This window comes from Blennius ocellaris, assembly GCF_963422515.1.
Source record: "Blennius ocellaris genome assembly, chromosome: 15".
NCBI lineage: Eukaryota > Metazoa > Chordata > Actinopteri > Blenniiformes > Blenniidae > Blennius > Blennius ocellaris.
This window is the reverse complement of record NC_137664.1, coordinates 3,992,597-4,006,759: the sequence shown is the minus strand read 5'-3', so window position 1 is coordinate 4,006,759 and position 14,163 is coordinate 3,992,597. Positions and strand designations below refer to the sequence as shown.

At 42.3% G+C, this 14,163-nt stretch overlaps 1 protein-coding gene across 3 annotated transcripts in view; it reads right to left on the bottom strand.

Moving 5' to 3' along the window:
- Positions 1–12,865, bottom strand: part of dab2ipb (DAB2 interacting protein b) — a 148,793-nt gene extending 135,928 nt beyond the window's left edge. For all 3 annotated transcript variants that reach the window (XM_080509958.1, XM_080509960.1, XM_080509959.1), the window contains exon 1: positions 12,632–12,865. In XM_080509958.1, the coding sequence (XP_080366084.1) occupies positions 12,632–12,671 (40 nt within the window). In that variant the 5' untranslated portion in view covers positions 12,672–12,865. The remainder of the gene's footprint in view (positions 1–12,631) is intronic.
- Positions 12,866–14,163: the final 1,298 nt, after the last annotated feature.

The window sequence follows — 14,163 nt, the reverse complement described above, 5'->3', positions numbered from 1 at the left end:
TGAAGGCAAACCATCTATCCGTACGAAAAGAAAAAAAAGAAAAAGAAAAAGAAAAAAACCGAGGAGCAACAAGTAGTAGCAACTCCAGAGATTTCTCCCTCCTCCTCCTCTTACACTCCAGCTCCCTCGCTGTGTTGCTCCTTCTGTTTTGCCCTCCTGCAGTAGCTGCAGTGGACTGAACTGGAGAGGTGTGTGTGTGTGTGTGTGTGTGTGTGTGTGTGTGTGTGTGTGTGTGTGTGTGTGTGTGTGTGTGTGTGTGTGTGTGTGTGTGTGTGTGTGTGTGTGTGTGTGTGTGTGTGTGTGTGTGTGTGTGTGTGTGTGTGTGTGTGTGTGTGTGTGTGTGTGTGTGTGTGTGTGGATGGTCCCGTGGACTCCTGCAGGGATATTGACTCTTAGCTGGGTTCAGGTCCTCCCCCTTCTCACAGACTCACCGAGGGTGGAAAAAAAAAAAGAAGAAAGAAACATCTCACACACACACACACACACTCACACACACAAACAAACAGAGGACATACGAGTGCCCTTTGTTTTCTGTAGGTTTCTCTCACTTCCTCACTCTATCTTCCCATGTCTGTAACACCCGAGTCTGCAGTCCCCCCCCCCCCTCCCTTTGTATATGTGTGTGTGTACATGCACTGGGAATGCCGTCGTGCCTCAGCGCCCGGGGCTGGAGGAGGAGGAGGAGGAGGAGGAGGAGGAGGAGGAGTTTCTACCTCAGAGAGCTGAATTCCTGCCTCACAACCGACCAATGGGAAGCTTTGTTGCGGCTGACCAAAAACCGCGGGACCAGACCGGGCCTCACCACCACGCTCCAGCTTTAAAGCATTAACTGAAGTTTGCTGGGCACTTACATGTAACCTTCCACAGCGACGCAGACGGTCAGAACTATTTTGTCGATTTGTTCGCACTGGAGTTTGGCATTCACATTTCAGCTCGTGAAGCTTGACGCAGCAGCTGAAATACATATTTATGTTTATCGTCAAAGCAGGGGTTGAGATTTCCTTAATCTGTGCAGCACGCTTGTGGCAAAAGAACACAAATCTACCAGCATGTCTTTGGGTATCCAAATCAACCCAGAGGATTCTACAAAGACCGGCGGGCCGAAGCAGGAAAAGCCTGAGCTGAGACGTTCCCCTGTTTCTTCCCACGTCTCTCCCTTTCTCTCCTTCCTGCCAAAGAACAGCACTCTCAGGTTTCTGCTCCTGTCCTTGGACGGACATTTGTCAAGCGGGGGCATTTGTCCACAGATGTGACAGTTACCCCTTTCCTCCTCCTCCTCCTGTTATTCACAACAGTTTTCTCCTGGCCACTCCGACTTCTTACCTTACTATTGTCACTACATCTGCTCACAGTGAAGCCTTACAGCTGAGTACAGACTCAAATAAACGCTTGAATAACCAAGCTGTGATGTGGTGACATGTACACACACCAGATTTAATCATTAGTACCTTCTTAGCCAATCACTTAGTAGACTAAACAGTAAAACGACAGGATTTTTTTTCTATACTGGCCAACGTTGACATCTATAGATTAAACAATCTAGAATATTAACTACACATCATTACAAAAGCAAAAACAAGTTTGACTCATATCCTTAACAAAAAAAAAAATACAAGGATGTGTTCCCCTTCATTGTAAATTTATTGAGCCCTGGCTCGGTTCCCACTCAAATCCAGTAAATGTAAAATGATACAAATTGTTCTGGTGCAGAGGCAGTCTGCGACATTTCCGAAGATGGGATAAACATATCCATCTATTGCTTTCATATGTTTCCTGTGTCTTTGGCATTCATCACAACCATAAAAAGTCTCCAATTTAACATTTTGTTGTTGGGATTGTCTTCATTTGTGGTGCAAAAAAGAAAAAAGAAAAAATCTGGTGATGAGAGCTCTTGGATGGATCCTGTGCTGATAATTACTGCCTTTGTTTTTAAAGAGCAGCTCAATGACTTCCAAATGTCCAAACTGGGTTTATGACTATTAGTGGAGCTTTTTTAGCTGCAAAGCAAAGTGCTCTTCTACTTTACGCGGCAGTTAAATGTGGCCAGCATGGATGATCACAGGTGTGTGTAGCGGGAGCACAACAAAGCTTGGAAGCTCTTTTAACAGCATGATGAAAAGGTTAAAATAAGTTGGGGGTTTTTTCTTTAACTAACCAATTGCATAGCAAGTTGACAATGTAATAAAGACCCTTGTCAACTCTATTTCCTCAAGCAGATCTTACCAGTCTGGGGTTTTGGACCCAGGTGGAGATGGGGGGGGGGGGGGGGGGGGGGGGGGTTGCCAGAGATCATGAGAGGCCCGAGGCTTTGCCTGCTCCAAGTTTTTCAAAATGAGATTGGAACATGTCCAAGAGCACCATAAGACAGACGACAAAGTTGGATTGCTCTTCCACGTGACTACATTCTAAAACAACCGAGTCCCAGGAGAATATGGACTGGGAGTCGTGACACTGGAGGCCGACATTGTTGTTATTGTCCATCAACTCACACATGTGCGGCGGAACTATTTAATAATGCCGTGGTGCACATGTGCAGTAACAGCGTTTTCAAAAACTTGCACTTATCTCCAGTTCCATGCAGCTGGAGCATTTTTTAAAAGCCCCACCTTGGGAGCCATTTTCAAAAAAAAAAAAAATGTAGCATTTGTAGCAACGTAGCAACTCTAAGCACCGTTTTTGTACACATGGACGGAATGAAAAAAACTAAATGAAAAGTTTTCCGATTTTACTTGAAAACGCTGATGTGGAGTTTTCACCATTCGGATGAAACCATGGCGACTTGAGTTAAAAGACACAACAGCCATCAATTCTCATGACAGTCATGAATCCAAGCTGCTTGTTTTTCTTATCTAAAAAAAGTACATTGAAATTGAGCACGTGGTCGTCTGGTATTTTAAAGCGAAGCGTTTCAGTCGAAGTTTGATTAAGATCTAACCTTCAACAAACAATTACCAGGAAAATCACTGAGGGAAAAAAAAGAAAAAAGGAAGAGGTGCCAAAATGGGAAAGATGAAGTGCTGAAAGCTGAAGTGACACAGTGGGTGAACGCATTGGTATGTAAGCTATAGAGTTACACAGGGACAAAAAGCGATGCAATGAAGTTCAGTCCAACACACAACTGTGACACATCTCTCCTTTTATCTCCCCCTCTGTTTGTCTCCCTTTCTGTCTCCCTCTGATCCCTCATCCCATGTCAGTCTGTTTATGTTCCTCAGTCAATTTTCCGTGTGTCTGCTTCCAAGAACGTGTGAAAAGTTAAGAGCATGAGCAGTGGAGATTAGGGTTCAGCCTGCATGTTTACTTAGTCTGTGCCTAGAATTCTTTCTGCATTTATTTGAGAATGAAATGTTCGCAATAAAAGATGAAATCTCAAGATTTTAAAAGTTGCGAGATTGACAGAGAGGAGAGTGGAGATAAGGGAAATGGAGAGCAGCATACCTGCAGGAAAGAGAGCATAGAGAGAGTCGATGTGACCAAAGAACCGAGGCTTCAATGACAACAGCAGTAAACGACACCTGTTTACCAACATTCCACTTCGAGATTGTCTCTGACTTTCATGATTGAGCTGAAATACTAAAACAAATGCTTGCATTGTGACAAAACTTCCCATATAAACAAAAAGACATCGCTCCTTAGATATGCTGAGTCAGAGATAACAACAATACTTACTTAAGCTTATTTTTTGTTTTGTCATCAGCTACAATCTGCATGATTTCCTCTGGAAAAGAACCTGCATCTCAACTTAATGTACATAAATAACACATACATAGCTGAACAGACAGGAATGGAATCTGCCATTTTGGAGACAAAAAGCCACTTGTGTGCAACGCTGAGGGTCAAACTGCTGCCATGCCGACCGCGCCAGCAAGTGCTTTTTGTGGGAAGTTTCCAAGGGGAATTCAACTCATAAAAGGCTAAAAGTGGGGCAACTGGGAGGGAGGGGGTGGGTGGGGGGGGGGCAAGTGGTTTGGCACACATGCATCATCATGGCCACACTCATATTCAGACATTGATCACAACTCATTTACAACTTGTTCTCTGTAGGCTTTCTGTCTTCATTGGTCAGAATCCAGTAGTAAAAGCGGACGTACATTGTGCCGGTTGAGGGAGTCGTGACGTTCTCACCACCCACTGACTGCGTCATCCAAATGCCGTTTGCTGGCAATCCTGCAGCTCCATCCACCATCCCACCTCCCCCCATATGAGCGTGTTGTTGACTTCCCTTTGATCTGATAATGTAAGACACTGCTGTGCTGAGAGGATTAGTTCAACTAGTGAAATCCTCAATAGCTGCTCTACTTCTCCGAAGGATTCAAGAAAAAGACGCAACAGAACCTTGTCAAATTCATCTCAGGCCCATCCAGTCATCTTTGATCCCAGCTTTTTTTTTTTTTTTTTTTTAAGTCAGGGCTGAAGAGTTTATCCCCGCAAACATTATTTTGAGAGAAATTTGAAATGATTGGGATTAAGCTTGTGTCCTACTGCTGTTTTCAATCCATCCACCGAACCGTCAATCTCAAATTCATAGGGGTTACAGCAGATTCCAGATGACACTGAAGGAAGGGCGAGGTACCCTCTGGACTGGTTCCCTATCCCATGTTGGCAGACCAGCTGATACACGTGTGTGGGCGTACAATCCCATTTTTTGTAATTTTTTTTCATACAAATAAACCTTTAGTAGAACAATTAACTTGGATCATATGGTGGCAGAATTGTCAGAAAAAAGAGCAGCGTGTAAATAGTTTTGTCACTTTTCTTCAAAATAACTAACCTTCAATTCAGGACAGTTTTTCATTATTCCTGAGTTTATGATGGCACCGAGTAAACTCATATTGTTGATATCTTTGATTGTGCCTGATTGCAATGCAGAGAAATTTGGAAAATATCAAATTGGTTTGGGAGTTAGGGTTATCAGATTTAATCGTGTCAGTGGGAATAAAGTAGGTAACAGAACTGGTCAATCGCAAATGATTCAGATGATTAAAAAGACAGATGCCATCCCTCTATCACTTAAAACATTTTATTATCGCACTTTCTATTCATAAGGCAATCTTTTACTCCTTTTTCTCATGAATACACGACACAATTCAATACACCAATTGGGACCCGTGGCGGCTTTGCATACGACATATTTGGTTCTCTCTTATTATTCGAAGTTGATTGTGATTTCCATACTGTAAGATGGTAAAAAATAAGGAGCAGCATTGTTTGATTGAGGAACTTGCAGTTCCTTGTTGCTGCTAGTCGTCCACAGATCCACTTTCAGGCTCAGATAACTCAATTTTCCCCCAGCAGACCTGCTGCTGAAATGAATACTCTGGTGGATTATGACAGATTTGTAACTGAGTTTGCCACATAAACAATGACGAACGATAAACAAAGCACTGATTAAAATCAGTTCATCTCGCGGCGATAGCATCCTACTTTGATTAGAATCTGATTGGAAAAGAACGGGCTTACACTCGCTATGCCATGCATCCCTCTCCTGACGTCTTGCAGTTAGCTTTCCCCATCGCACGCCCACGTCAATATTTCCCCATCTCTCCTTTTCCTTTTGCTCATTCTTGCTCAGCTCTTGGTCCTCCTCGCACTCGCTGCATTAACACAAACATTAACGGGGACGGGCGGGAAGAGCACATTTCCCCCGCAATGAATTTGTTGTGAGCGTGTAATTAGCTTCAGGACTCATTTCCTGCTCCTCGCTGTGATTTTCATTGCGGACGACACACACTTCACATTTCGACATCGAAACATATGACGCACACAGAGACCATAACACACACAGAGGCAGTGGCGCACATCGCAATGCAAACTGGCTTAACATCCACAGAAAAGATGGAACGTAAGAGTATATTTGCATTCCAAGTTCCCTCCAACTCTCCATTGTTTCGCAAACTCTTTCTATACACATTGGCTTTCTAATGCATCTTCACCCCTTCCCCACCTCTTGCCCCCTGCTCCCCAACATGCCAGCGCTCTGTTGACTGACGGTCTCCCATCAGGGAGGCTCGCCGGCAAATGGGGCCAAATGGAGCCGAGCCACCGCTGCTGCTGGCCACCAGTCAGCTCGCTGAGGTTATTGCTTCGCTCTGCTCTTAATGTGTTATTTATATCTGCCATCACACCACTAGTTTTGAGTGTGTGATGAACTTTTCATGTGTCAGGAAACTTGGACTGCTATGGATCAGCATCCTAATTCCTCACCAATACGTACACATAAAAAATAAAAAAAAAAGCGGATCTGTTTTTACCATAGCATACATTTAAAAAGAAAAGTGAGCCAAACTGTGAGAGAAAACTGGAGTCAGTGAAAGACTTTTGCTCAGATGTCAAGAAGTTTAAGGAAAAGGTTGCATCACTCGGAATATTGCTGACTTGTCTGGAGTATTGTGATTATATGCTGAAAACCCAAGATTCCACTTTTTTTTTTGTTTATTAATAGTAACGTTAAACCGATTTTTCAGAGGTTAAATGGAAAGCAGAGACAACTCAAGAGAAGCAAGGCTGAATGTTTTCGTTGTTGTTGTTTGCCAAATGCTTTATTGTGGCTCTCTACCATAAACAGGCAAATTACACACTGTAGCAGACACATAAACAGAGGCTGACATGTTTGTGGCATGTTGTTCTCCAAATCTTTCCTTTGCAACAGCAGAGGGTTGGAACTTTCAAAGGGCAATGCAGTGATTCAGAAGTCATCTATTTTCTATTTTTGCCTCTTTTGCAAACAGAATTAATCGTTTGGAGCTGTCACTTGTCAATTATTGACGTGCCAAAGAATACTTTTACAATTGGAAGTGTGGAAACGTGAACAAAAAGGCTTCTTCAGCAGGTATATGCATTTATTTATATGGATTGAAGCAATCAATTTAAACCTATTTGATGGTTATTTATCCTCCCATTGAACTTTCATTCAATTAATTTCACAATTTTTATACATTTATCATCTATAACCCTAACTGATCAGGTTCAAAACAGAATTAAACATTGCCTTTTTTATTTCACATTTTCTCTTTTAGTTAATTCTTAAATATAGTCTAATACAGTTTCACGTGATCATTCATTTTAATGCTGTTTACTTGTAGTGTACTCATATTTAGTATTTCTTTTCTCCTCACCTGTTTTGTCTCATGGTAATTTTATTTTTTTAAATTATACTAATAAAATTCATGAAACGTGCTAAATGAGATAAAAACAGTCAAATACATAAAGACGCTTCCTCCTGCTACGGTGATCAGTGGTAGCACGACACCCAAAAGCAACAAAGAACACATAAGGAGCAGACTGCGAAAGCCTTATTTAGAAGTGATGAGAAATACATTTATCAAAACATGAAGTGTCAACACAAACGTGTCCCTGACCTCTTTGAAGGACCATCTGGTCAAGTTTGGAACAAATAGCTTCGCAGCGCTTTGAAACAGAAGCGACCGAGGTGAGCTCCCCTCTTCTGTCCCCTACTGTCCGTGTTTGTTTTCAAGGGTCTTTTTGTTTCCAGCCTTTTCATTATCAATTTATTAAAAAAAAAAAAAAAAAGTAGTTCTATTATGCAAATAGCAATAGCAATCCTTTTGTGTACTTGCATGGCCACAAATGTGTGTGACGTGTGTGTGTGTGTGTGTGTGTGTGTGTGTGTCTCTGTGGGTGTGTGTGTTTTTCTCTATACTGAGAAACGTTTACAGCTTTCCTCACAGATAAAGTCAAATATAACTGTGGAAGTGAAATCCCATCGCCAGCAGCCACTTGAGATTAATTTTAAAGCCAAGTGTGAAATACAAACTGCTGAACGTAAACACAATCTGAATGTGAAAGATACAAGGTCTGAAAGAGGTACAAGATATTCTCTGAGGCATGTGGTTTGGCATGAGTGGGAGCTCGAAATAATCAAGTCAAATATGTGCATTTAAAAGGGTGAGTTACCAATATGACTAATCCAGCAATCGGCCATAAACTCTGGGAGTACCACTAAAGTGATAGTAGTAGAGAATTAGTATTGCGCTCATTTCTGTTTTTACATGAAAACCTTCAGCGTAAACACACATCAGTCTTTTTCATGTTTGAGTTGGACGTCTCCCGTCAGGATATGTTTCGCCTGTGCCCGAGTGTGCGATCGTCTTCACCTGGTGATAGCCGTATATACTGGGTTTCACGTTTGTGGTACATTGCTAGTTTATCTGTGTCATTCAGACGATCTCTTCCGAGCTCCACGTTTCCCACCTGCCTTGGATCCGGCTACGATTCTGCCCACCCACTGAATATCTGATATTGACTTCTGCCTACTCTCACAGACACCTCAGTCACTGGTTCCAACTCTCATCTGCATTTAACTGCACGTCCCCTTTTTCATCTCTATGATCAAGAGTACTCTTGTCTTCTTACTTTCTGTGTCGTCGTGTGTTTTGAGTCATGACACGTTCGTGCACACTCGCACACCAATTGTGAGTCCTGCAACATACTTGCATACCCTTCGGAGCAATTTTGGTTTCAGTGTGTTGCTTATGGTCACGTATGGAGAAGGCGAAATAGCAGATCGAATCATCGACTCTTTAATTGGAAGTCAACACACTAGATCAACCACACCGTAGCCAGCCGTAACAAGTTGTGATTACATTACAACTTGCACCCCCGAGGGAGTAAAATACAGCTGTTCACTTGTGATTTTAACGCCAACCATTCATGCGAAATTTGCCTCAGACTGTTGCATAACAAGGAGGCATTAGCCTCGGAGTTTTAATTGTTGCAACAATTCAGACAATGTATTCATTTCTCCAAGCTTACCATCATGACATGAGGCAAAAGTTTCATTGTTGAACTGTGAACAAACTATAGACTATTCTACTTCTTAAAAGGAGCTGTAATCAATATTTTCTGAGCATAAAACATCAGAAAACAGTGTGAAAACAATGTGAGAAGATGAATAGTGACGGAGCATGCAGAGTGAGGCGAAATGAATATCTGACGCTGCAGTTTCCCTTGATTTCACAGAGCTTTAAAGCTGCCTATCAAAATACAGCTGACGGCAAGACTTGATGAAAAAGTAGTGAGTGGAGAAAAAAAAAAAAAAAAGATATTAAATTGAATCAAGTCTAAAACTTGGAAACTTTTGAGAGGAAGTCTGAGATTGTGAAATAGCCCTTTAAAGAGGAATACAAGTGACCCCGCCTCTCTAAAACGCCTCTTAAAAGGCGTGATTGAGGGTTTCGGTCTGGATATGTTTCGCAAAAATGCAAGTGCTTCACGCACGCACACGCACACAAAGAACACATCGTCCTCAAAACACCAACAGTTTACAGATGGAAAGAGGACAGTCTAAGTATCGTGGTTTTTTAATCAGTGTCTCAACCCTCGAGACAACAATTGTCTGCCAAGGCTGCAACTCCTCTGGTACATCAGAAACAACTTGGATTGGCCATGTGGTCTGGTACATGTTTCCTGGCTTAAAAGCTGGATTACAACTTCAGAGCAGACAGCCCAGCTCCGAAATTTACATCACGCTTGTACCACCCCGATGTCGAGTCTGACCACCGCTGGGTTTAAGCACATGACAACACAAGCGAGAATTAATCTTTTATGCAAAGCCCGACATTCTTCATGACAAAACCCTGCAGCCCTTTCACCTCATAAGGCTGCACTTTCATCTGGATAATATGTGGGAATTGAAGAATTCTCGTCAGAGACGCTAATTCACTTCGCAAATGAAAAGTGAGAGAAAGAAAATGACTTGTGATTTTATTTTCTCCTCCCCCCCAAAAAAAGCATTAAGAAATCTTAGCTGGTTTAATCCTCTTGTCTAATAAAAGTTCCATCTGACAAAAGGAGGGGGGAAAAAAAGCGCACACACTAAAACTGTTCCTGTAGCGTTTTCCCCTCGAGTACATGAGCAGGCATTCAACCTTTCTCATCTAGGACAAAAACATGCAGACCTATTTACATGTCAATGAAGGCCGTGGATAAGTTCTCTACCCACTTCCCTGCCTGAAACCTCCACTCATCTCTGCCTGCTTCTGTAAACGACCATGGCAAATGTAATAATCGTGACGTCTAATAGAGATGTGGTTGCCGGGTATGAGGCGAATGTGTGGTGGGACATTTGCCATAAGAAGAACTTGTTTTGCTGCACAGCTGTACCACAACCAGCCCTGCCAAATAATTTTGGATGCCCCAAGCTGATCCCACAAACCAATATCAAGGTCAACCTGGACAAACTCTAATGAATTATTGAGCTCCGTCTGGTGTTGATTCTTTCTGAATAGAACTACCAATATATATTGAGAGATAGAGGGGGAGAGAGACAGAGAGAAAGAGGAAGATGCATTGCACATTTTTCCTTTGGAAAACATTAAAATTAAGGGCATGTATGAAATGGGGAATAACGGGGAAAAACACAACTTTTTTGAAACGCTGCCACTGCACATTTCTTTCAGCGCAGTTCTGCATATGTGAGACAACAATCCCTACCTTCATAGTGTCATGACTCTCTGTCCATATCCTCCTAAATGTTGGTAGTTTTAATGTTAAATCACTTGTAATAAAAAAAAATTCAAGTTTGCTGTCTGTCCATACAAATATCTGTGTACTCGCCATTGTTTTATAGCGGGGTGTTCTCTGTCTGCATGTGTGTATGGTTTCATTACAAAAACAACCAACAATGCCTATGAAATTAAGGCCAAACATCATGTTCAGTGTTTCTGCCTTTTCCATGTAAACTGAGATCATATTGAACATGTTGCCATGTAAATACAAACTTTTTCTGAAACTAAAACACAAAACAAAGCGTTTTTCAAGTGAAACATTGTTGTTGGTGATAAACTGTGGGACAATTAATAGGCAAAAAGTAATTTTGAGTGACAAAGGAGAAAGGCATGTGTGATATGGGGGTTCTAGGTTCATGGCTGGCTCGCATCCGTGTGTGTTGGAAAGTTGTGCTTTGGTAAAGTGAACCCACTTAATGGAATCTCTATCAGCATAAACTGAAAAGAAGTGAGCTGAAATGCCCAAAGCACACTTTATCAACCCTTGTAATATTAATAAAGATAACTATGTGGGAAATTGTGTCTTTTAATCATCAGTAAGTGTAGCTGAGAATCATAAAAAACAACAGATGTGGTCACAGTATCTGTGCTATAATCAGTGATAAAATCAGACTGCAGATGAAACTATGCTTGCCATAGTTACGAGAAATTCACATCGATAGAAAAGTACAGGAAGGACCTGCTTTGGTAACAAACAACCATAATGATGTGTGAGAGAGTGGAAATTGATGCCTGCAAGCCTTAATAAGCTCTTCTTTCAACCTGCAAGCCTGAGGTGTAATCTGAGAATATCAGATTATTGCCCCTTCTACTGTCACTTTTCTATTTATACCGGACCTTTAGAGGAGTTCCTCGCACAGAGTTTATTACTGCAAGCGGCTGACATTTTACTTTTAGGTGAGTTTACTATGCAGGTGAGAATAAAGGCTGAACGTTCTCACTTATTCGGGTCAGAATATTATCACGTCTCCGGAGATGGATCAAAAAAACCGAAAAGTTTTGACTTTCCCCACTTTTCTGTGCCTTTTCTCTTTGTCTCTCTCCTTCTCTGGGATGGCAGACGGCCCAGTGCATAAAGCGAATGTGGCTTAGACGCTGGCAAGGAGAAACTACGGTCTCTTGGAAATATGCTCGCTGTTGACTCATTCTGTTAACCACATTCTTCATCAGCAGCACAGCAGAGTCCTTCCCGTTGGCCATGAAGACAAAACATCGCCTTTTCTAGCCAAGTTAATAATACGCCACTTCTTCTGCCTTTCAACTACCTAGTTTAGACTCTAACATTCAGAGTGGTGGGAGAAAAAAGGGAAGAGGAGAGAGAGAGAGAGAGAGAGAGAGGTAGCGGAAAAATGAGGGGGAAGCAAAAGAGTGAGCACTCACTGGCCTACAGTGAAGTCTCGATCCCCCTGGATTTATTTGTGTACATAACTCTTTCTCTTTGTCTCTCCCCCTCCCGTCTCCCACTTTCATTCTTTTCGTTCGGCTCTCTATCGCGAACACAAACACCCACATGGTGCGACCGCTAAACAGTCTGCAAATAACACGAGAACCCCGCAGAACCGTCAATTCATCTGGCTGCATTCTGAGCAGAGACGGTACACCCACGGCCCTCGCATATGCCACAGTTAATTATTCTTATTCAAAGACCACGAGGAGGGCTTTCCAGCTCTGAAGCTCGCGCCGAACACAGCCAAAAAAAACTGAAGACAGGCTGGAACCCGGAGAGAGATTCCGCTCGGCGTTGCAGTTTTGAACTCGCCCAGCCTCGGTAAAGCGGAAACTTTATAACCCTGTTAAAGGAATGAGGAGACTGGTCATGAAAAGAGAAACAGTTGAATCCTCACAATTGCCATGTAACACCATTCACCCTTTTAACCTCCTGCCCAACAGACTGAAGTCCTATTCATGACTGACCACAGAGGCCCCAGTCAACAGCTTTTGGGAGCCAAATGGAGAGCCGAGTCGTAATAACAAGCCAACGGGAAAAAAACCATGTGACTCCCTTGTTCACTTAACACTCATTTCAACTTTTTTCCACTAGTATCACTCTCATCCTTTCCCCTATCTCTTCCTCCACTCCCCCGCTGCTCCCAATTCGTACTCACCATGCTGTGCCTCTGGATGGGTGCTGGTGTCGGGGTCCATGTTAAATTTGCGGGGTAATAAGCGCCCAGATCAACACGCCCATGTCCCGAGGCAAAGTCAACTCGACGGCTGAGCCGCAGCTACTGAAAGTGCGACTGCCGTTTTATCTCCTCCCGCTCCCGTCCCTGCGCCGCCGTGCCTCTCTCCAGTCAGAGCTGCTGGCTCGGGTCCGGCCCCTGCAGCCTGCCAGCTCAGCTCAGACTTCCACCGCTGTGTTACATCTGTCTGACTGAGCCACTCTCTGGAGAGCAGGGAGCGAGAGAGAGAGAGAGAGAGAGAGAGGGAGAGGGAGGAGAGAGAGAGAGAGAGAGAGAGAGAGAGAGAGAGAGAGAGAGAGAGAGAGAGAGAGCGAGCGGGATACTGTATGGGGTTGTGTGGCAGCACTTAATGCTTCCACTTTGATCAATTTTACACCCTCAGCTCATTTTTTTTCTCTCATCACTCAGAGAACCTAATAATGTCAGAATAAAAAAAAAAAAAGAGAAATGGTAATGCAGCCAACATCGTGTGAAACACATGGAGCAGAAACGATGCTGTATTCCCACAGTAAACACTTCCTTTTTAATCCAGTTCGACAGTTTTAACATCGGAACACAAATAGAAACAATCCCTCGACAAACTTTGGAAGACTTTCGTGTTGTAGTTTGACTTTCCTAACTGCAACATTAATTCTACAGTTTCTACAAAACTAAGTTTTACAAACTCACTTTGACAGATGTACAGATTTGCCTAATTGTTTCCTGGGCGGAATTGGAGCCTGTTGCACGGCTTTATGTTTGACACTCCTGGTTTCAAGGTTTTCGGTGTGTGTGGCATTCAGAATCGCGCCGGAGTTCATGTGGAAGTAGACCTGCAGAGACCTGCTCCTCAAAGGGTCTCGGGGTCTTTATTTAGACCGCAGTGTTTACACCTCCACAAATGAAAGGCACAGAAGGAGCAGATATCCATCCTCATTCAAATAAAACCACAGCAGGTGTAATTACGCAGTCCTGTTATCATAGGTTTATTGTAAATTATAAGAAATGTATGAAATTAAGAAAAAACATTTCTTTAATGGGTCAATATCAGGTTAGTCATACAATTTTGGTGTTTTATGTGAGATAACAGTTGCTAATTATGCAAATACTGTTGCGTTCAAACTCAAATAGGTTTAGTATAATAACAAAATAGAGATTTCTTTCAATATCCTTTATATTTCAAAGACAAACAGTTGAAATTACATGAGAAAACTGTGAGTAACACAGTACAGGCTTCCGAAACAACAACAATTTTTTTCCACGCAGATACTCGATAATATCCTGCTTTTCAGAACTTATGCTAGTCCATTCAATCAATAACATTTTTAATAGTTTAGCTATTTATAATTGGCTCTAGTTTTCAGCAAAAAAAGTTAATTGTCTGACTTATCGCTGTGATGTAATGTTTTTTTTCCATATCAAGCCGATACTCATCTGTACTCATAGTTAAAGTGAATTATTAATACTGCACATAA